Raw genomic sequence first — 20,311 nt, 5'->3', positions numbered from 1 at the left:
CGCATTGCACAGCCACATTAGCACTATCGCGCATATGCTTTCACGACGCGGTTGTCTGGTTGAGGTTATCGACACGAAGAGAAGAACAGTGATATTTCCTTTCTCATGGCGGACTCGATCGATCAGCCCATGGCCAACGGCCAGGATGAAGCATCTCATTTGCCCATATCAGAAGATGAGGAGAAGGTCCTTGCACTCTATGACAGAATACAGGAGCTTCGGTTAGAAATCGCAATCATCAACGCGCAGCGCTCTCACCAGCCAGGTTTGTTTCTGCGAGCAGAAACTCTGTCCCATAAGCTCACATACCCGCAGATGAATCATCATCATTCACATCAGAAGAAACACGCAAGGCGCAGTTGGAGCTTCTCGAGTCGAGGGCAAAGTATGTCCTGAGGAACGAGGTGATTGACACCATTGTCATGGCCAACCCGATCCTCAAAGCCGTTCATGGCGGGACAGAAGCTGCACCTGTTGAACGGTTTGGTCCCCTGTTTTCCCACACAATCACGCATGGCTGACATTCACCAGTGAGCTTCTCCCATATGTGGAACGCAGAGACGAGGCATCCATTGCGGTTGCCCAGGAGGCGGCCAAGACTGGCAGAGTTTGGGACGAATTGACCTCCACGCAGAGCGATACTTTGCTTGCCTCTCGGAAAAACGTGGCATCAACGGCAGAGCTATTTGAGCTCGCAGAGGAGGCCAAGCAAAAGAAGAGCATTCCACCGAATAACACCAAGATGATGCAAGAGCAAGCGAAACTCGAGGCAGAGCTCAAGGTGAGCAAGCAGAAATGGAGAGTAATGAAGGGCGTGGCAAGCGGGATAATCGCTGGCAGCGGGATCGACTGGGCGCGCGATGATGAGCTACTCGATGTTGTTCTTGACCCTGAGATGGAAGAATGATACCACACATGACACCCAGTTTTCGAGAATGTTCATCGTGACTACTCCAACCACAACTGGGAATGGCCTCCGCACCGGTCTGCATCCCGGCGAGAATCCGGCTCTCGAGTGAGATACGTACCCCCGAGATGGAGACTCGAGATCTGCTGGGGTTTCTCGAGGGCTCAAAGAAAACTCTGATGACGCGCCTTGAGCCGTGAGTTTGCGACTAGCGATGCGCGTCGACGGCAGTGCCTGGAACAGCTCGTCATGCAAATGCAGGTGTCAGGCTTCGAATCATGGACCCATCTCTTCTGGTCATCTTCCCTTGCTCGATTTCCCAAGAATTCGCCAGTCCCAGCAGGTGATTTCCCTCGTCTCCATCCACCAGGAACTCCCGATAGGGCTTAGCAGATGTAGGGAGCTATGACCATCGCGTTGATGCACGTGATATGGCTTGGCGATTTCGAGGTACGCACGGCACTGGGAGCTCGGACGTCGACAAGAATGACAGCAGAAACGACAAGGAAGCACGAGAAGTTGGGAAAAATCAATCATGGGGTGATAGGGGGGAGTCGTTCTGATCCGGAAAATCCGCTGCGGAAATCATTCTCCCAATCTCCCTGGGAAACAATGAATGACCAGACCAGATCGGCAAGCCACAAGAGTCGTCACTAGCCCCGGGTTGGGCAGCCATCGAGGCGCGCTGAACCTTGCGCGTTTTGCCATTTCCCTCAGGTCAGCAGCAAGTAAGGAGCACGACAGAAAGCAGGTGGCAGGGAATAGAAAGGGGCAGAAAGACGAGCCCTGCCAGGAAGAAGAGCGAGTGGAGAGGAACGCAGAGTGTTTGCGTGGGTGGGGGACGCTCAGCTCCCCTTCTGAGCTCTGGCGCGAGCCCAGAGCCCGCTCGGCGCCCAGGTACAGCACAGTATCAGATGCCAGGAGGACTACATGACCACCCAAAGACAGGTGTGTCGCGTACCCGCTGGAAGTCTCTGCTGGTACCTCTCTCGTGGGCCACTTACGGCGTGCCTCTGCACCTTGTTTTGGCCCGGCGCGACCAAATGGCGCGCACAGCCCAGACAAGCCCATCCAGACAAGCCCGGCAAACCCGCCCTCGCCGGCCAATTTGCTTGCTTGTCTCTTTGCTCCGGCTGCACCTTGCCTTGGAGGCTAGGAGTTCCTCCTACCACGCCCATTACCTTCACCACGCCCGGCGCGCGGTAGCCCACCAAGGCCTTTTCGCACGACTCGTGGTACCCGCTGCGCCCGCAGACAATGTATGCGTCATGAGGTATCCCTCGTCATCTGCCATTTCTTGTTGCCTGTCTTGGCCGTGTTTTTCTCGGTGCGTTTGAGAGCACTGATGTGCATGGCATCGAGGGGCAATGACCGATGATGCACCTCCTGCGTATGATCTTCGTCTTGTTCTCCGCAGAACTCGCTTGAAGAAGGAATGCCAGTCGACAACCCCGAACTGCGGTGATACACTCAATGGCACACAATACCAGCCTTTCCGCGCTGGAAGCTAGGACCGTATTGTGTCCTTGCACACTGACTCTGGAAGAGTGGCATGGGAAACGAGGGCCAGGCTTTCAGCAGTTGGCTGGGGTGTGGTCTCAAACCAAATGGTGCCTCTCAAGCTCGCTTCGGGGAACCATGAAAACGTGCTGTTAGTTAGAGCGCCTATTGTGATGATGTTTGGACTCTGTCTTCTCCCCTTCAAGGCAAGGCGGCACAGGGAGGTGTCGTTGCGTTGAGGCCGGTATGAAGGGGATGGCTGTGAGGAGGCGAGCATCCAATCCATGTGAGGAGGGTACGCGCTGGCTTGTACCTGTACATTGAAAATTCGTATGACGGTACTTCTCCGTCATGCATGATCAAAGTACCCCGCCAGTCCATCGTTGCTCCAGTTATCAGCAGGAAGCATAATCCATAAGTCGCCGGGGGAAAAATCCCAATGGTCTAGAACTGATGGGAGACAGTCACGGAGGCGACCCAGAGTTGATCGTGCGTAGGCAAAATTGGCTGGCGTGAGAGCATAATCAGAAGAACCATGGGCGCCGAAAGCCGTAACAAGAGGCGAGATGATGTCGTCCAGAGCAGGTAAGGACCAGCCTGTTACGCCCATTGTATCAATATCATCTCTGCTGGCCATCGGAGGTTGTGCAAGTGATACAAATGTCTCTAGGTAGTGTCATCGCCAAGTGTGCACATACGGTATGCTTGAGGCAGTAGCCTCGGCGTATCGCAGCGCAGGGGTGTGAGAGTTGGAGAGTGAGGTAAAACATAGCCCGAGATTGTCTTGGGCACAGGATAGCGCTGGGGTTTCCAGAGACAACGTCCATCTGCCTGCCCGTCTACCAAACGGCAGAGCTGGGAACAGAGACGAGCCCGAAAGCGGGTGGTCGCATTTGGTCGCCCGGTTGCCCGGCACGGATTCTTTGTCTGAACAAGATCGGATACTTTCCCCAGTCTTAGCATGCTCCGATGCCAGGGTGCAACAGTGATATTCGTGGTGGTGAGGTGAGGGTGCTCCGCCGTAGCAGCGCCAAACTCTGAATTAGCAACACAATGAGCATCCACCACCGTCTCTCAATCACCAGCCAGCCTCCCACCGAGTACGGCAAGGTATCACTTTTCAGAGAGCCACTTTTTGTGGGCGACAATCTGCCCTGCTGACGGGTGTTTTCTTAGCAAGAGGAGCGTCGACGTTTCGAGTCGAGTCCCAGAGCAGAGGCGGCTGGGCTGGAGCCAAACGACTAACAAGGAGCCGGCCAGTATCAAGTCTACTCAAGACAAGGACCGATGGGCGAGACACGAGGAAGACGCGCTTGGGCAAGTGACAGACAGACAGCCCGAGATGGCGTTGGATGGAGTCGGGAAACGTCAGCGCCTGGTACGCCAGTCCGCTGCGGGTTGAGCACGCGGGTTAAAGTTCCTCTGCCGCTGGCGCAGGAGCTCACTCCTAGTCCAGCCAGGTATGGAGGTAAGGTAATGTAGTCCACAGTCACGGTCCGTAATGGCAATGTTGTACGCAGCAGGCAATGGTGTGGCACAAGTAACGAGAGCAAAGAAACAAATGGCGCGCAGACAGGGAGGAGGGTGTCAGTAGCGTCCATGTCGAGCGCGACTGGAAGCCCGAGATTGATTGATGAAGGATAGCGGCCTCAGGGAGGTGGAGGTGGAGGGACTGGGAAGTGGTGGAGGGAGACAACGGATGAGGGCGGCGGCAGGGCACGGGTACGGTATCACCCAGAGAACCCGCTGGACTGAGCTCGTTGACTGGGCAAGGACGAGACTGAGCGGCGGCCGGGCAGGGAGACGGAGACAGCGTGAGCAGAGAGAGCCGGAGAAGGAGAGGGGAGGGGAGAGGCACAGAGTGTGGTCAACAACAAGGGTGATCACTCATGGCCAAAGAGGGGCTTGCGAGTCCCAGTCGAAGTCCCGTCGGCCCCCCCAAAAAAAAGGCCTTGGGTCCAGGTATACGGTGCGGATTGCGCAGCAAGTGTCGCGGTACAAGGCCCTTGTACTGTACCTCGGCGCGGCGGGCTGCGTGCGGCTTGTACCTGTACAGTACCACGCAATAATAGCAGCAGGACCACAGGCTTGCGGGCTGGTGAGTGGCCAAAGGCAGGTGCTTCTGAGGAGCTTGGATGTCCGGGCTCGGTTTGAGTCCTGGTCGCTCTCCCCCAGCACCAAGGAAGGGCCAAGGGGGGAAGAGGGCAGGCAGGTGTGGCAGGTACTTGGTACAGGCTGCTCTGCTGCGACAGTACCTCCTACTAGCACCAGCACCAGGCCAGCACCAGGCAAGCAAGCTCGAGGCACCGCAGCCCAGAGTGCGCGCGCGCACCCATTTTTTCGTCAAAGGGCAGGAAGGGTCCGAAGGGAAGGGAAGGAAGGGGGGTCTCGTCTAAGAAGCAAGCACCGCACCCAGTTGTTGCCAGTGCCCAGCATAACAGTCCGTCCAAGTGTGGTAGCTGGGCAGGCCGCGTTCCCTCCCCACGCACAATCAGCTCCCCATAGTAAAAAGGCTGCCTTGGCCTCCCCCCATACATTTTCCCTCCCTCTCTCCTCTCCCATACAATCTCTCACCCAAAATCCTCCCTCATACCCGCGTCTCTCTATACCTACTCGTCCACGCTCGACACGTCTTTGTGGTGAGTACCTTCCTCTGCGACGCGCATCACCAGAACCAGCACCACATACCCATTCTCTTATTCTTTGCCGCATCTGCTCGTGCGAATTGCGTCGCGTCAACTCTCCGATCTCGTTTTTATCTTTGTTGAAAAACCTGATCATCTTGGGAGTTGCGCGCTGCTTCGTCGCTCGCGTTGCATCATCTTCACCTTCGCCTTTTGCGCGCCCGTCTAAGCAAGCATAGCTGACCAAAGCGCATCACAGTTCACGACATCACCACCACTTTCTCGTTCCCAAATTCATTTCCAAGGTACGCGCCTTCCCTGAATTCAGCTTTTTCTTTGCACCAAACACGGATTTTCACGCGACGAGGAACGCAATTGCGTTTGCGCCTCAACCACCATCTCCTCGAACCACCTATTGCCCGAGCTTAGCTTGAGCTACCCCTCGTCATTTACATCGCGTCAACCGCGTTGGCTCTTTCAGCTCTCTCCCCAGCGCACTTCCTCCATCACTTCACCTTCGCGCATTCCAAGTCTTGAGCAAGTTTGACTCACACTCCATAGAACACATCCAAAATGCCTAAGGCTGCTGCTGGCAAGCGTGGAAAGGTTGAGAAGAAGCGAGGCAAGAAGGGTAAGTCCTGATTCAACCCCGATCTGTCTGATCCGGTACCGCCATTGGCAGCTGCCGCATACACTCTTGTGTCGGCGCATAACCCAATCGTGTTGCCTACGATCAAGACACACAAGGGACAATAGCTAACTTGTCCAGACCCCAACGCCCCCAAGCGTGGCCTCTCTGCCTACATGTTCTTCGCCAACGAGCAGCGTGAGAACGTTCGTGAGGAGAACCCCGGCATCTCTTTCGGCCAGGTCGGCAAGCTCCTCGGTGAGCGATGGAAGGCCCTGAACGAGAAGCAGCGTGCCCCCTATGAGGCCAAGGCTGCTGCCGACAAGAAGCGATACGAAGATGAGAAGCAGGCTTACAACGTACGTGTGACCGCAGACTTGGATGACTTCGTGGCTAATTATTGTGCAGGCCGACCAGGAAGAGGAGGAGTCCTCCTAGACAGAGGCACCACACTGAGAGGCACCAAGCGCTGATGAACGCAATGTGACTGGGAATAGTCACCGCATTCAGAGTCGCATCGGAGATGCTCGCACTTGACGTCCTTCTCTTTCCTTGTATTTTGGTCTCGGCGGTGTTGTATGATGGCACAGGATGGGTGCTTTGCTTTTTCATTTTTGTTACCGGAAACTCAAAGGGATATGGTCGTTCGACGCGTTATTAAGGTCTAGAGGGCGGCTGGTCGAGCTGCATGCTCCCACTCGAACGCCCATGATCATGAGCATCTGATAATGAGCTCGGGTCATCAATGAGGAATAAGATGCTTGTACAAAGCATGGGAGCTTCAGCAACACGAAATATTTGATGTGCAAAATACATGACAGCCAACGCGATTTGCGAACCCACTAGGCACTGTATGAAATGGAAGTGAGACTATGCATGATGTATGTTGATGCGATGTGTGTTGTTGACCTGGTGATGAATGTGTGAGGCTGGCGCTGATGGTGAGACTCAAGTGACGGGTCAATTGAGGCCAGTGATGTGCGGCTGATGTGCGGCTGATGTGTGGCTAGTGGTGGCTTGCTGGTGGTGTTGAGATGGGCAGATGAGGAAGGCGCTGCTATTGACAACACGGGGGCCGGGGGTATTCCTCGGTACCCAGCTTAGTCGCTGACCTATGATACTCAGACTATCTAACATCGATACTGATTTGCAATAATAATTGCTTGTTGGGAGATAGAATTTCATAGACATATGTAATCTATATATTCTTTTGCTTATATCATATTTTTTTTCATAATCATGTCGTATTTCAGTGCCTTGGAATAATGTTCAACTTGTCGACTCTTCAGGTACTGATAGTCGAGGCTTTTCGCATATACAAGGCGACACTTCTGTTCCCCCCACTGTCGACGAAGCGAGGTTTCGAAACATGCTTGGCTGGGTCGAGATCTCATCACCTCCATCACGTTCCGAAACCCAATACAACTATGCTTCTCGTCAGCATCGTCCAGAGGAACCACGTTGTCGTATCGAGCGAGGCAACCAGTCGCAGGGCACAGAGGGTTGCGACCCAGCCAAGGGACAAGGAGTGAGAAGAGACAAGTGAGCTGCCATCCTCGGCCTCTTATACCTCACACATGACATGAAGGCTGTCATGACTCGGCTGTCATGGATGTGCAACCCCACGGCAGAGCGCGGCGAGAGTGGCATCATGTCGTGGCCGGCCGAGCCTCATGGCCAGGATGGCCCCTTGAGCAAGGCTCGAGCTTGAGCACGAGGGCGCCGTTGAGCCGACGACCACCCAGGATGGAGTGGAGTTTGGGCGTTGAGAAGCGCACGAGGCGAGGACCTGCACCCCAGCACAGACGCTGTTCCCAAGCGCTTTGAAGGCGCTTTGAGGTCGTCGAGGGCCTTTGCGATCTCCATCATCATCAGATTTCTCCACACAAAGTCCACCTGCCGCGGATGCACCACCAGAGTCGCCGCCGTCGCAACACGTCGCACCTCGACCCTGAGTGGACGGCGGCCTCGAAGAATGGTCATCCTTCACCCATTTCCGTTGTCTCCCCAGCGCCAGTGCCCACCCACTCCCCGATCTAGCCCAGTCGCCGGCCCCGAGCTCCTCATGCATTGGTCTGGCGTCATGTCGAGAGACGCTTGCTATCGTGGCAACGCCTGAGAAGTTGACTCGCCGAGGCGCGCCAATTCCCCAGCTCAATTCGGCCATACACACTGCGCAATTGCCCCCCAATGTGTTTGCGTGCTGCTGGTGTTGATGGAACCTCAAAGTTGATGTCCCGCAGAGCTCGTCCTCGGGAAATGCGGGATATGGGCATCAGGTGGTCAAGACCCTTGTTTAGTTGGAGGACAAGACGAATCCCCAAAGAGCCTCCCGACATTACGTGCATCGACCTGATGGGCTCACTCATGGAGCACGATAGGAACCGTGCACCAACCACGTCAGGGAAGGCCATGGGTATGGGTAGACTGGTGCGGGTGCACCCTCTGGATGGTGTTGAACAGATTGCCCGGCTCGCATCACACGTTTGTTGACGACCTGCATCGGCCGTCCCCTCATCTCCTATCCTGCCCTATTATTATTTACACGTCTCCTTTTCTTTACCCTTGACTTAATCCTTGGTTCCTATCTAGAAATAGGATATCCAACAAACCATCGATATTCATCCATCTCTCAGCACCCTCCATCTACTCAGAGTTACTTCGCTCCCCGACCCCACGACAACTTCCCCGCCGGCGAGCACCTCCTCCTCACCGCATTTGGTACCTCGATCGATTATTCCTCATCAGTATCAAGAGACCACAAGGACAGCACTGGGAGGAAATAGGAAAACCGGCATATACACCATTCACTCTAATACTCAACTCATCCTCATAGGATGAAATAATCCCTAATCGACCATGGACTCGCTTTCCCTCTCTCCTACCAACATGGAAATGGTCCCAAGCGGCCAGCTTGGGCTGCATCTACTTCAAGGCTGTCTGCTCGAGGCACAACGGGCAGACAAGGTTGCATTTCATCTCGTAGGGCTTCGCAATTCTCTTCCCGAAGCCCCTCACGCCCATCTGGTTGTCACTACGGAGGAGATCAGGATCTCGGCCCAACTGCTCCGTGAACTCGCCGAGTACTCCCAGACCCATTTCTCCCGCGTCCCTGTTGTGCTCGATTATCTGGAAATCATCCTTCCCTGTCTGTCACGATCCCTGCGAGACATCACCACACACTATGAGGACAGGACACTCACCAAGGAGAACCGTTGGCGAAAGATGTATCATTCCATGACCCAAGAAGCGGGAGGTCTCTCACTACCCCAACGCTTTATCCTCTACAACCATTTCTTGACATTGTTGCGCGAGCTGCTAACCAGGTTGGCTCCAACATCGCCCAACGCTTGTGAATCCCATCCACTGACACCCGTAAGGTCACCAAACTTTGACTTCAACTCCATGGAAAGCGTTCGGCTGCAGATCATGCAACTGCGAGAAGCCAGAGGCATCCGTAAGTGTAGACGTTCCCAACATAGACATGATGCTAATCATGAGAAGCCCCTCCTCCTATCCGCCTAAACCCCTCGATTCGTCCCGATGTCATACTAGACGACTCGAACCTCACTTCGGTCAGTTCACGTTGAACACATTGATAATGGGCACATCTCTGACGGGGCCGTAGAGCGTACACTGGGCCGAGCAAATCTTTTCCCTACCTTTGCCTTCCCGAACTGCACTCAAGCACCAGCATTCGTGAGTTCTCCATGTAACTCATAACATGATCTGCTCCAACTAACTATTTCCAGGTCCAAGTCATACGGCCCACATCTTCCCTGGAACCAAATCAGGATGCCCAGCGATGCAAGGGTTCTATTTATGCGGTAAGATCAGACCTCCGCTTATACGCGACAATCCACTTACACGAACAGCCCGTTTAATGAACGGCAAATAACCCTGATCGTCTATCAGAGCACCCGAGATAGGTGCCCATACTTCCTCCTACGGATCTATCACATGGGGAGCCCCTGGTTCTCACTCCGCGGCGCACATGAACTGTGCGTTGAACGTGATGGAAGCAGCTTACAGTTCTGGCGGTGGAGTCCGAATGAAGGTTGCGCCAAGCTGTGGGCGAACCTATGTTTCATGACCTGGGAAGGTATATCTCCCTTTCCATGATGGTTTTTGGGTTGTCTCGGTAGCTGACTTGACATAGAACTTGTTCTCATGTACTGCTGTTTTGTGTCATTCAAGACGCGCAACAGTCTTACCGTTCAAGTTGCTACAGAGGACCTCATCCTACGGGGTGAGCGCAAGTTGTTTCAAGCGTAAGCTTCACAGCGTAGTTTTTTCCTATTAAAAAACTAACCATTACAGTCGAATTGTCGATGATGGTTTTATGCACTCCCTCATCGTCTATGAGGATACAATGACAAAGGGCCTCCGCCTCCACGCCGCTGTCTGGGACGGCGAACTCCGCCAATGTCCCGTGTGGACGGCATTCAGTATGTCAAACCCCCGGCTTCAACTGCTAAATCTCTTGGGTGGCTAACTCTCGCAGTCACTCACCAGTCTGCTTCACCGAAATGGATCAAGCGGGTCAGCAAGACAAAGGTACGGCTCGCCGACGTCCAGCTCTACGTCTTTTGCCAGGAGTATCGGCAGCAAAATCAGCGACGAGGCGCTGCTGGTGCCTTTGAGATTTGCTTCGTCAGCGAAGAGGGTAAGTTTGACCCGTTTAGCAGTCAAACCCATATCTCACACTTTGTCTTAGCGACGAAACGATTCAAGGAACTATTTGCCCCGTCGACCGACATGAGCACAACGACAGCAACAGAATCACCAACCAAGACCTAAGAGGATAATTCGCTTCTCGCTACGTCCAAGATTGACACATCAACCATCTACCTCTTGTATTTTTTTTTTCCTTCTCTTTTACTTTTCTTCTTCTTTCCTCTTTATTCTTCTATTCTCTCTCATCTACAGCGTTTGGTTTCGATTCATCTTTTTAGCGACGGCGCCCAACGAGTATTTACTTCAGCAACGGTTTGACGGTTTTTTACGAGCAACGACCTACTTCACTTTTGTCGATCAAGAGTCACGGGACAAGATTGTACGATAGCCAGCAGGGCTTCACTTTTCTCCTTGGTCAGTTGGAAGGGCACGTCTCGTGTTTTTCGATATTGAGAATTGTTTTTCCTTTTTTTTCCCTTCATGTCGTGATGTCTGTCAGTTTGAGCTGCCGTATTCCTTGGTTCTCAGCACACCCTCTGTTTTCATCTCAGTTGGTTTGTCTCAAGAACGCTCAATTTGTCATATATATGCATGCATGCGAATAACAATTTCAGAATCTCAGAATTATCTTTTACTTTGCTTCCATCTCTTTCGTCCAGCAGCCAGATGACCAGCTCTCGCGCTTCTCGTTTAGGTCTTGACGTCGGGCTCGTCACGGCCAACATGCTCCTTGAACTTGAGGAGCTCCGTGGCGAACTTGACCTCCTCCTTCAGGAAGTCCTGAGCATCCAGTTCGTATTTCGAGGGGTCGCTAGTGTGCTGCTCGATGTACAGACGGATTGTGGCTCCCGAGGAGCCAGTGCCCGAAAGTCGGACAACGATTCGGCTACCAGAGGAGAAACCGGCATACAGGCCCTGGTTGGAGGCCACGGAGCCATCGAGGTCCGTGTAGGAGAAGTTGCCAGCCTTGGTGACGGTGCGGCCTGGGGGTGTTAGTTAGGGAGGACATTCAGAAAGTTAGCATCAGGATCTCACTCACCCTCAATGGTGCTGCCGACAAAGTTGGGGTCAGCAACGAGCTTGTTCAGCTCACCAACAACTTTGTTGGCGCCATCCGAGTCGACATTCTCATAGTCGTAACGGGTGAAGAAGGTACGTCCATACTTGGTCCAGAACTCCTTCTGGATCTCCTTGATCGAGGGAGTGACATCGGGGTTCTCAACACCGACACCGGCAATGATGTTGAGCCAGGCAATGACAGCCCACAGACCATCCTTCTCACGGATGTGGTCACTACCAGTTCCAAAACTCTCCTCGCCGCAGATAGAAAGCTTCTTAGCGTCAAAGAGGGCGCAGAAGAACTTCCAGCCGGTAGGCACCTCGTAGCTGTTGAGGCCCTGGGCCTTGGCAACGAGGTCAACGGCACCGCTGGTAGGCATGGAACGAGCGAGGCCGTTGACGCCGTTCTTCTTGAAGTAGGGGATGAGGTGAGCATAGTGGGCGATGATGGCCAGAGAGTCGCCAGGAGAAACAAAGGCATTGGCGCCGTAGATCATGTTTCGGTCGCCATCACCATCGGAAGCGGCACCGAAGGGGATGTTGTTCTTGTCGACAACCTCGACGAGGGAGTGGGCATAGGTGAGGTTAGGGTCGGGGTGGCCACCACCAAAGTCGGGCTTGGGCACGCAGTTCTGGGTCGAGTCGGACAGGCCAAGTTCCTGCTCAAAGATAGCCTTTCCGTAGGGGCCAGTGACACCGTGGAGGCCATCGAAGAGGATCTTGAAGTCGGGGTGGGTAGAGAAGAACTTCTTGATCAGGTCAAAGTCGAAGATGTCTTTGAGCATAGCAACATAGTCGGCCGTGCTGTCGATGATCTCGACCTCGAGGTCGCCATAAGTCTGGGTACCGACGGTAGAGATGTCGATGTCGGGGATCGAAGCGATCTTGTAGGATGTCAAGGTCTTGGAGGCCTCGTAGATCTTGTTGGTGACGGACTCGGGGGCAGGGCCGCCATTGGAGAGGTTGTACTTGATACCGAAATCGTTCTCGGGACCTTGTGATTGTTAGGGAGATGTAGAGAGGGGAGAATCTGGCATTGAAACCTACCACCAGGGTTGTGGCTGGCAGTCAGGAGGATACCTCCGGTAGCCTTGCGAAGGCGAATGACATGACTGGCAGCAGGAGTGGAGAGAATGCCGTTCTGGCCGATGACGAGCTTCTTGACGCCGTAGGCGGCACCAATCTTGGCAATCAGTTGGATAACCTCGGGGTTCCAGTATCGGCCATCGCCACCAATGACGAGGAAAGAACCTATCACATGGATCAGATCATGGCTCGTGTCGTCCGCGGTGGAGGACGTTTCTCGGGTCCCGGCATAGCATACCCTCAACTCCCTCAGGGATGGACAGCAGGATGCTGGTGATGAAGGACTCGCTGTAGTGCGGCTTCTGGAAGACGACGACCTTCTTGCGAAGCCCGGAGCTGTGAGGATTGCAGATCAGTACAGATTCTAATGGAACGAGCAAGCGAGGGCAAATCTCAAAGATAAACAAGCCTTGAGCAGCTCTCGGGAGTAAACGGTGTGGGATGGAGAAGGCCGGAGCTCGCTCAATGGGTGTGGGTGGCGGGGTTGAGAAGATGGAGGGACAACGTACGTTCCGGGCTTCTGGTCCTGAAAAGGTGTGAACTCGACGGTCTGGACGCTCATGGCTGTAGGATACGAGGGCACAGGAAGAAAGAAAGGAAAGGTTTGTTGATTGTTGAGGAAGAGGAATGAAGAAGGGGAAAAGGTGGTGAGACTGAGACAGAACCCACCCAACGACGGGACGGACACGACCTTGCTTTGGGCAAGAAGCGGCGGGGAGGGAGGAGAGGAGCTTCCAATCTTGGGGAAAGCTGTTTGTTGGTGGTGGTGGGGTTTGGAGGGGATGATATCACTTGCGCTAATGGAGGGGCGGCACAATTGGCACTGTGCTATTAAGATTGATCGTGTGCATTGTACAGTGCGGTACAGTGAAGTAGACGGAGTTCGTTGAGGGGCTCCTAGCGCGAAGAGCTCTCATGATGCCATAGCTTGTCCACTCCTTGTTCCAAGACATTTGTGAGTACCATATTGAGCAGTCCATATACAGAAACTATAGATCAATGGCATCAAGCTAGCTGCAGCCAATTCATGACATACACCTTGTGTCATGTCATGTCATGTCATGTCCCTCATTGAGCTCCTCGACTAGCTCATGAGCTTGGCACGACAGCTCCCATGCTCACCGCACCAGCTCCAGAACATGAAAAAGAACGGATACTCAATAATATACCCACCTATCTCGCCTAGGAATGCGCAGCCTTGGCCCCCTTGCTCTTACCAGCCGGGGCCGCGTCAAACGTCGGTCGAAAAATGACCTCCCGGTAGTATCTCGCCTCCTCGATGCTCTCCAGGATGTCGTCCCTGGCCTTGTGCCGGCCCTTCTTGTTGGGCACCTTGTTGACGATCCTCTTTGCGCACCATCGCCTCGCCGCCTCCTTGATGGAGCTCACGTCGAGGATCCGGTGGTGCAGGTGCTTCATCACACGGCCGTAGGGCTCCCGGCGGAGGAACGCCCGGTCACAGTGCACGCTGTTGCCCGCCAGCAGGCCCCGGCGGCGCTCCGGGATGAACCTCGTCACGTACTCGTGCAGCGCCGAGGCCGCCTCCTCCGGCGTCGTGGTCGAGGCCAGGACCGCGGCGGTGAGGCCAGAGTCGGCGTGGGTCTTTGTGCACCAGTCATCCATCTGGTCCAGGCGGGACTGCGGCCAGTGGACGACGGCGTGGAAGCCCTCCTCGTCAAGGATCTCGAGGTTGCCCGTGGTGATTATGCAGTAGATCTCGAGGATCTCATCATTGTCCTGGTCGAGACCAGTCATCTAAGTGAGGCAGGCATGTGAGCATAAAATTCACCACTGACGGTAGTTCATCTGCAGCCACTGAGTGCAACGTTGAAGTCGAAACGTACCTCGCAGTCGATCCAGACGAGGGGATCATCGCTGGCGCTCTTGGGCTGGTTATCAGCCTGACCTTCTACCGTGGCCATAATTCGAGGTTTTCTCTTTTCTTCTTCTGGATGTGGACGGTTGCATGTAACCTCCAAGGCTTCAGTCGCTAGTAGTGGACGAGCTTGCAGCAGTGGAGCATAACAGAGCCCACTAACAGCGACTGCATCCGCTTCCAACCCCCGTGATCCAGCGTCAAACCAACGCGCTGGAACGTTGCGTATTCTAATTCGCGACCCCTCATTGGCTTCTTTGACGCCATCTCACCAACTGCCGGATGTTGTTGACGGCTCAACTCGAGAGATACGACAGGTTATGAAGCAAGCCATTGCAGATTGCATGTCCCAATTATCACTATCGAACATATTTTGTCTGCCTGCGACTGTTGCCTGAATACAACCACCAAAAAGTCAGGTGTCTGAGGCTTGCATAAGTCCGTTCTCACTCACAAGGCAGACGTTTAAACTCAACAACCTCAACTTATATAAACGGCATACTCGACTCACAAACCATCTACGAATCTACACAACCTCATTGACAATGGCCTCAATAAAGAAAATGATCTCCAAGCTTACAACATCTGAAAAGCGAGAGGCCGTCCCAGAGCAGTCTTCATTCCGTGTCATACCTCCCCCAAAGCCCGACATGTCAGAAACCCCTCCTCGCTTCCTCATCATCGGCGCCGGCTCGCGAGGCCGCAACTACGCAGAGGCCATCGACAGCGTCACCAATGGCGTCGTCGCCGCTGTCGCAGAGCCCCTCAAGTTCAAGCGAGAAACCCTCGGTCGCCGCCACATCTGGGGTGATGGTGAGCCTGGGGAGGGCCAGTCGTTCCTGGACTGGCGAGACTTTCTCAAGTATGAGCAGGATCGGCGGAGGAGGGCTGCTGCAGGCGAGGAGAATGTCCCTGAGGGTGTGGACGGGGCCTTTGTGTGTGTCTTGGACGAGATGCATCGCGAAGTCGTCGTCGGCTTGGCACCCCTTGGGCTTCACATCATGTGCGAGAAGCCCCTTGCCTGCTCTCTTCAGGACTGCCTTGACATGTACAAGGCTCTTCGTCCCTCGCGAGCTTCCAAGGTCTTCTCGATCGGCCACGTCCTGCGATACAGCCCGCACAACATGATGCTACGCAGACTGCTCCTCGAGGAGCGCGTCATCGGAGACATCTTGAGCGTCGTTCACACCGAGCCTGTGGGTTGGTGGCACTTTACACACTCATATGTCAGAGGCAACTGGCGCAGCGAGAAGACTACGGCGCCCTCGCTGCTAACCAAGAGTTGTCACGACATCGACCTTCTACTATGGCTGCTTTGCTCCCCTGAGAAGGCGGGACAAGGAGAACCTCACCTCCCCGAGACTGTCTCTTCATCTGGCAGCCTCCAATTCTTCAAGAAGAGCCGCAAGCCCAAGGCCGCGGGGGATGCCACCAACTGCACAAAGTGCCCCCTGGGAGACGAAGGCTGCAAGTTCTCAGCCAAGAACATCTACCTCGGTCCCAAGCTCAACGGCCTAGGGGCGGGCAACACGAGATGGCCCATCAGCGTCGTCGTCCACGACATCGAGGACTACCCCTCACGGATAGCCAAGGAGGAGGTCCTGACCCAAGCCCTCGAGGACGACTACGACGAGTCTACTCCCAAGTCCGAAGTCAAGTCCCGCAACTGGTTCGGCCGCTGCGTCTTTGAGGCTGACAACGATGTCTGCGACGACCAGGTCGTCACCATCACTTGGCCAGAGTCCAACAAACCAGCCAAAATGGCAACCTTCCACATGGTCGCCCAGACCAAAAAGATCTGTCAGCGCTACTCCAACATCTACGGGGAGCACGGCGAGATCTACGCCGACTCGGCCAAGATCGTCGTCGAGGACTTCAACACGGGCAAGACGCACACATACCGCCCGGGCATCGAGGACCACGGCCATGGCGGTGGTGACTTGGGCCTCACACGCCAATTTGTCATGGCATGCGATCGTGTCAAGAACCACGGTTGGGAAGCACCTCGGGCTCAGGACGAGTTCATCGGCTGCACTCTCGACGAGGTTTTGCGCAGCCATGCCATGGTGTTTGCCGCCGAGGAAGCCAGGCTCGGCCGCAAGGTTCTCGACTGGGAGCAGTGGTGGAAGCAGGCTGTTGGGGAGCAGTTGGATAGTGGCGAAGCATAGACCCGCATGAGGCTCTGAGGCAAAGAGAAATCGGATGAAAACGACATGGGATGAAAAATGACAAGTCTATAATTGTTGGTTGTTGGCTGGTTCATTCGTTGGTTGCGAGATAGATTGACGATCCGGGATATCGGCTGGAATATTGACTGGGATATTGGGCATTATAATATTGGGTCCTCATGAACTAAACAACCCCAGATACGACCGCGCTAGAAACGAGGTATAATACAAATTCATGCAATTAATATAATAACCATGCAATTCGACTTGTCTTGCCTTCATGTTCCATTCCCTCGTCTTCCCAGAAAGGCAACAGACTCTTATCAGTCACCTTTGAAATTCCACCTCTTGACATAAAAAGAAACCCTCTTCGCTCTCATGATACCAGTGGCGAGGCTCCTAACCAAGCTCAGCGCGGTTGTTCTCGTTACCGATGGGGTTGACAGCAGGCAGCTCCTGGGCCTCATGCTGCTGGGGCGCAGGGGAATGTGTGTTGTGTCCAGCGAAACCAGGCTCGCCCTCCTTGGGACCGGGGCTGGGTGTGATGCCACCAGGAGGAGGTGAAGTGGACTGGGCAGGCTGGTAACCACCGGCACCGTACTGAGCGGGGTACTGGCCCTGCTGGCCATAACCTTGCTGCTGGGGATACTGGTTCTGGAAGCCCTGCTGCGGTTGGGCGTAGCCACCATAGTTTTGAGGAGGAGGAGAGTAAGCCTGCTGGCCGTAGGCGGCAGCCGCATTGGGGTCGTATGGCTGTTGGTAGCCGGGCTGGAAGTTGGAGGGCACACCTGATGGGTAGGCAGCGTTGGACGGAGATGAAGGAACAAAGCTGGGGCCGGGGCTTTGAGGGTTCTGGGGGTTCTGAGTCTGGGCCATAGCGGGAGCCACGGGAGGGGTGCCGTTGGAGGGAGGAGTCGTTCCGGGAGTCGTCTTCTTGTTGCGGCGACGGAACAAAAGGAAGCCAGCGAGACCAACAAGACCAAGAGCGGCGACACCACCGACAGTGCCACCAGCAATGGCACCGACATTGGGGCCGTCATCGTCGTCGCCGCCGTTCGTGGTCTGCGAGGGAGATGGGTCGACCGTGACAGTAACGTCCGAGGCGTCAGTTCCAGTAGCGGTACCACTTGCAGTAGAATCGCCCGCGTCGTCGGTGGTGCTCGATTCGTCATCGGTCGCGGTAGACTCATCATCGCTGTTGGTGGTAGCCAAAGGGTCGGAGAAGAACAGGCTTCCAGTGCCCGAGGTGACGGAGCAGGCCAAGACTGTGAACGACTCGCCCTTGCTCGTTCCAGTCAAGGTATAGCAGGCGGGGTACGCAGAGGAGCCACTGTTCGTGTTAGTTAGCAAAGAGCCGTAAAAAGAAACACAACCTTGGCCAAATTGCCAAGCATATGAGAATCAAACGTACCAGCACATGGTCTGGAAGTCGTCGAGGATGTCGCAATCACCAGCCGAAGAAGCCTCGTAGTCGATACACTTTGTCTTGATCGCGTTGCAAGATCGTCCAGTCTCACAGCAGCCAACGTATCCGGCATCAGAAGCGCAAGAAGCGTCGCTAGAAACGCAGGTGAAGGAGTCTATGAAAATGCAATGTTAATAAGTTGGTCTTGGTGACTAGGTTAGATGCACTGGTGTATGTCATTCGAGGTGAAGCGCCTGGATATCTCGCCAGCGCTCCATAGATAGACACGCGTCTAACCGCCTTCGAATAGAGCTCAGTCGGGTTTGAATGGTGTCAACTCACTTCCTAGTGAACCCCAACCGCAGGTCTGGGACAACTCAGCTCGCTTGCCCAGGGCAAAGCGCAAATCCATGGCACCAGCGAGTCTGGGTGCATTGGTAGGGACAGGCGACCATCCAATGGCCATCTGGTGGTCCTCGCCAGCATCAGGGCCCAGGTGGCCCGTCTGTACTGGAGCATCGAGCGTGGAATCGGCAGCCGGCTTAAGCCAGGCGGCAGTGGCAGGTGAGCCAAGGGCTCCCAGAGCCAAAAGGGCAGCGGAGCGATACATTGCGCTGAACCTGTATAGCTTCTCCAAGCTCCGGTTTGGGTTTCGAGTTGGCGATGTGTTGGGTGAAGCTTTCCTCCCTCGCTTCCGAGTTCCTCTCACTCTGCAATTGCAATTGTTGTCGTCGGGCTGACAGCAGTTAATAGGGGTCCGCCGATCCTTGGTGTGAGTGAGTCCCTTCCTCCACGATATGTTGAAGCTGTCCGACACTGATTCAAGCGGGACGCTTTGCCAGAGGGTCGCGACAAGCAGGTGAGCGAGATGTGCAGATTCCAGAAACCAGAGGTGCGGCAGAGCAGGGATCAACGGGGGTTTTGTTTCTCTCTCTTTGGCTTGTCTCTCTCTGACTCTGCCTAGGAAGGTTGCCGGGCCCTTCGTACATGAGCAGCCCTCCGTGGGCGGCGTGACGCCTTGAGTGCAGCGCAGCCCAGTACATGTGGTGCCAGAGTGATACAGGGACCCCGGACCAGCCTAGCGGAAAGTTCAATGGCCACAGGGGACTCATGGGTGTTCAAATTGGGCGCCTCAGCCCCTGCTAGCCCTGCTCTAATCCTAGTAGAGTGGCGCTGCTAGGTGACATTTATTGGCGCCAGCAGCCTTAGCGTCTAGAGCTGAAAAGCTAGCCGTCCTCATTGGAGCTCTGGACTGAGAATGGACCACCGTCCCCCGGGCCTCTGCGAGAGTCGACCCAGAAAAAAAACAGCTCAACCAGCTCACATGGTTCTGCGAATCTCAACGTTGCTGTTCCACTCGTAGACAATGGAGATAAACTCATGGCGGGGAAAATACCTTCTGCCGATGCAATACAGTCATGGCGATGCTTGCCGTTGACATTGTGTACCTTGGCCGTCTCATCTGAGCCTCCATGGTCTCTTGCAAACGAAGCATCGTCAACGGAGAGAGCAGCATCCGGTGGAGCTGTTGACAACTCCGCTGTCCGGTGATGGGGCTTGCTGACTGTATCTCTTATTTGACGAGCACCGACACCCTCCAGGACTCAGCCCAGCGAGGTACCCCCTTGGGGACCAAGACCTCGATCATGTTGGACATGCCAAGTGATGCAGCGGAGTAGCGGACATCGACAGGTGGGCAGTACGTAAAGATATGCCTATTGTTCCTGGAGGGCTGCGCCATCCTCGAGTATGGCCCAGGCCAGGTCTTTGCTGCTGCCCGTTGCTTGGGCTTGTTCTCTTGAGGAGGCGCATGAGGCTGCGTTCTGGAACGAGCTCAAGGGGGCCGCCGCCGATCGATTTGAAGGGTGCCATTTTTGGATGCCCTCCATGTTGCTCACTTTTCCGGTTCTGTGTCGTGTCGTATCGTGTCAGTCAAGCATCTCATGTCGCTGCTCTGGTCAATGACGAGAGTGTATCCGTGTGCAAACTTTCGACCCTGTGATGCAACTGTTCCCGTGCGTTTGGAGTCCAAACATTGTCCATGCGCTTCCCCTATAATCAAATCAATGTCAATAATAGCTAATATTGCTTGAGGAGGCCGTCTCTGATGCGGGTAAGTGATTGGTCGCTGCTTTCTTTGTCGGCCACCCACCCCTCATATTCCTTCTCTCCACCATCATGCTCGGCCTACCAGCAGCAAGCAGATTGTTTCTCAGCCTAGGGCCGACATTGGCCCCCGTTTACGAGGGTTTGCATGGCGCGCCGTTTGTTCTGATCCATATCCTCGCAGCGAGGCAGCGCAGCCTCCCGTTCTCCTTGCACTTGACGTCGACTCACAGGCTAACAGGCGTCCCCTGTTCATCTGTTGTCGCCCGGCTGCA

General features: G+C 54.7%; 7 protein-coding genes across 7 annotated transcripts; 4 read left to right on the top strand and 3 right to left on the bottom strand.

The window, feature by feature from the left end:
- Window positions 1-90: 90 nt before the first annotated feature.
- On the top strand, window positions 91-907 carry NCS54_00112900 (CENP-H domain-containing protein; the record flags this gene model as incomplete). Its single annotated transcript, XM_053146763.1, has 3 exons — window positions 91-265; window positions 316-481; window positions 532-907. Exons 1-3 carry the CDS (start codon window positions 106-108, stop codon window positions 905-907), a joined length of 702 nt encoding a protein of 233 aa, XP_053002738.1. The 5' UTR covers window positions 91-105.
- A 4,062-nt stretch (window positions 908-4,969) lies between these two features.
- NCS54_00112800 (Structure-specific recognition protein 1) lies at window positions 4,970-6,097 on the top strand (the record flags this gene model as incomplete). Its single annotated transcript, XM_053146762.1, has 3 exons — window positions 4,970-5,662; window positions 5,801-6,018; window positions 6,068-6,097. Exons 1-3 carry the CDS (start codon window positions 5,605-5,607, stop codon window positions 6,095-6,097), a joined length of 306 nt encoding a protein of 101 aa, XP_053002737.1. The 5' UTR covers window positions 4,970-5,604.
- Window positions 6,098-8,518: 2,421 nt separating this feature from the next.
- NCS54_00112700 (Hypothetical protein) lies at window positions 8,519-10,459 on the top strand (the record flags this gene model as incomplete). Its single annotated transcript, XM_053146761.1, has 10 exons — window positions 8,519-8,985; window positions 9,040-9,116; window positions 9,164-9,234; window positions 9,288-9,358; window positions 9,412-9,486; window positions 9,535-9,761; window positions 9,819-9,930; window positions 9,980-10,107; window positions 10,164-10,325; window positions 10,377-10,459. The coding sequence occupies 10 exons, from the start codon at window positions 8,519-8,521 to the stop codon at window positions 10,457-10,459; spliced, it is 1,473 nt and encodes a 490-aa protein (XP_053002736.1).
- A 567-nt stretch (window positions 10,460-11,026) lies between these two features.
- On the bottom strand, window positions 11,027-13,160 carry NCS54_00112600 (Hypothetical protein; the record flags this gene model as incomplete). Its single annotated transcript, XM_053146760.1, has 5 exons — window positions 12,991-13,160; window positions 12,720-12,817; window positions 12,443-12,646; window positions 11,376-12,389; window positions 11,027-11,319 (listed from the first exon to the last, which is right to left on the bottom strand). Exons 1-5 carry the CDS (start codon window positions 13,041-13,043, stop codon window positions 11,027-11,029), a joined length of 1,662 nt encoding a protein of 553 aa, XP_053002735.1. The 5' UTR covers window positions 13,044-13,160.
- Window positions 13,161-13,663: 503 nt separating this feature from the next.
- Window positions 13,664-14,445, bottom strand: NCS54_00112500 (Exonuclease domain-containing protein; the record flags this gene model as incomplete). Its single annotated transcript, XM_053146759.1, has 2 exons — window positions 14,326-14,445; window positions 13,664-14,236 (listed from the first exon to the last, which is right to left on the bottom strand). Exons 1-2 carry the CDS (start codon window positions 14,401-14,403, stop codon window positions 13,664-13,666), a joined length of 651 nt encoding a protein of 216 aa, XP_053002734.1. The 5' UTR covers window positions 14,404-14,445.
- Window positions 14,446-14,902: 457 nt separating this feature from the next.
- NCS54_00112400 (Hypothetical protein) lies at window positions 14,903-16,525 on the top strand (the record flags this gene model as incomplete). The annotated part of the gene is made up of 1 exon (XM_053146758.1): window positions 14,903-16,525. The coding sequence occupies one exon, from the start codon at window positions 14,903-14,905 to the stop codon at window positions 16,523-16,525; it is 1,623 nt and encodes a 540-aa protein (XP_053002733.1).
- A 399-nt stretch (window positions 16,526-16,924) lies between these two features.
- Window positions 16,925-18,789, bottom strand: NCS54_00112300 (Hypothetical protein; the record flags this gene model as incomplete). Its single annotated transcript, XM_053146757.1, has 3 exons — window positions 18,273-18,789; window positions 17,937-18,105; window positions 16,925-17,855 (listed from the first exon to the last, which is right to left on the bottom strand). Exons 1-3 carry the CDS (start codon window positions 18,538-18,540, stop codon window positions 16,925-16,927), a joined length of 1,368 nt encoding a protein of 455 aa, XP_053002732.1. The 5' UTR covers window positions 18,541-18,789.
- Window positions 18,790-20,311: the final 1,522 nt, after the last annotated feature.

Source organism: Fusarium falciforme, chromosome 1 (genome assembly GCF_026873545.1).
Source record: "Fusarium falciforme chromosome 1, complete sequence".
NCBI lineage: Eukaryota > Fungi > Ascomycota > Sordariomycetes > Hypocreales > Nectriaceae > Fusarium > Fusarium falciforme.
This window is presented reverse-complemented; position numbering and strand designations above follow the sequence as displayed.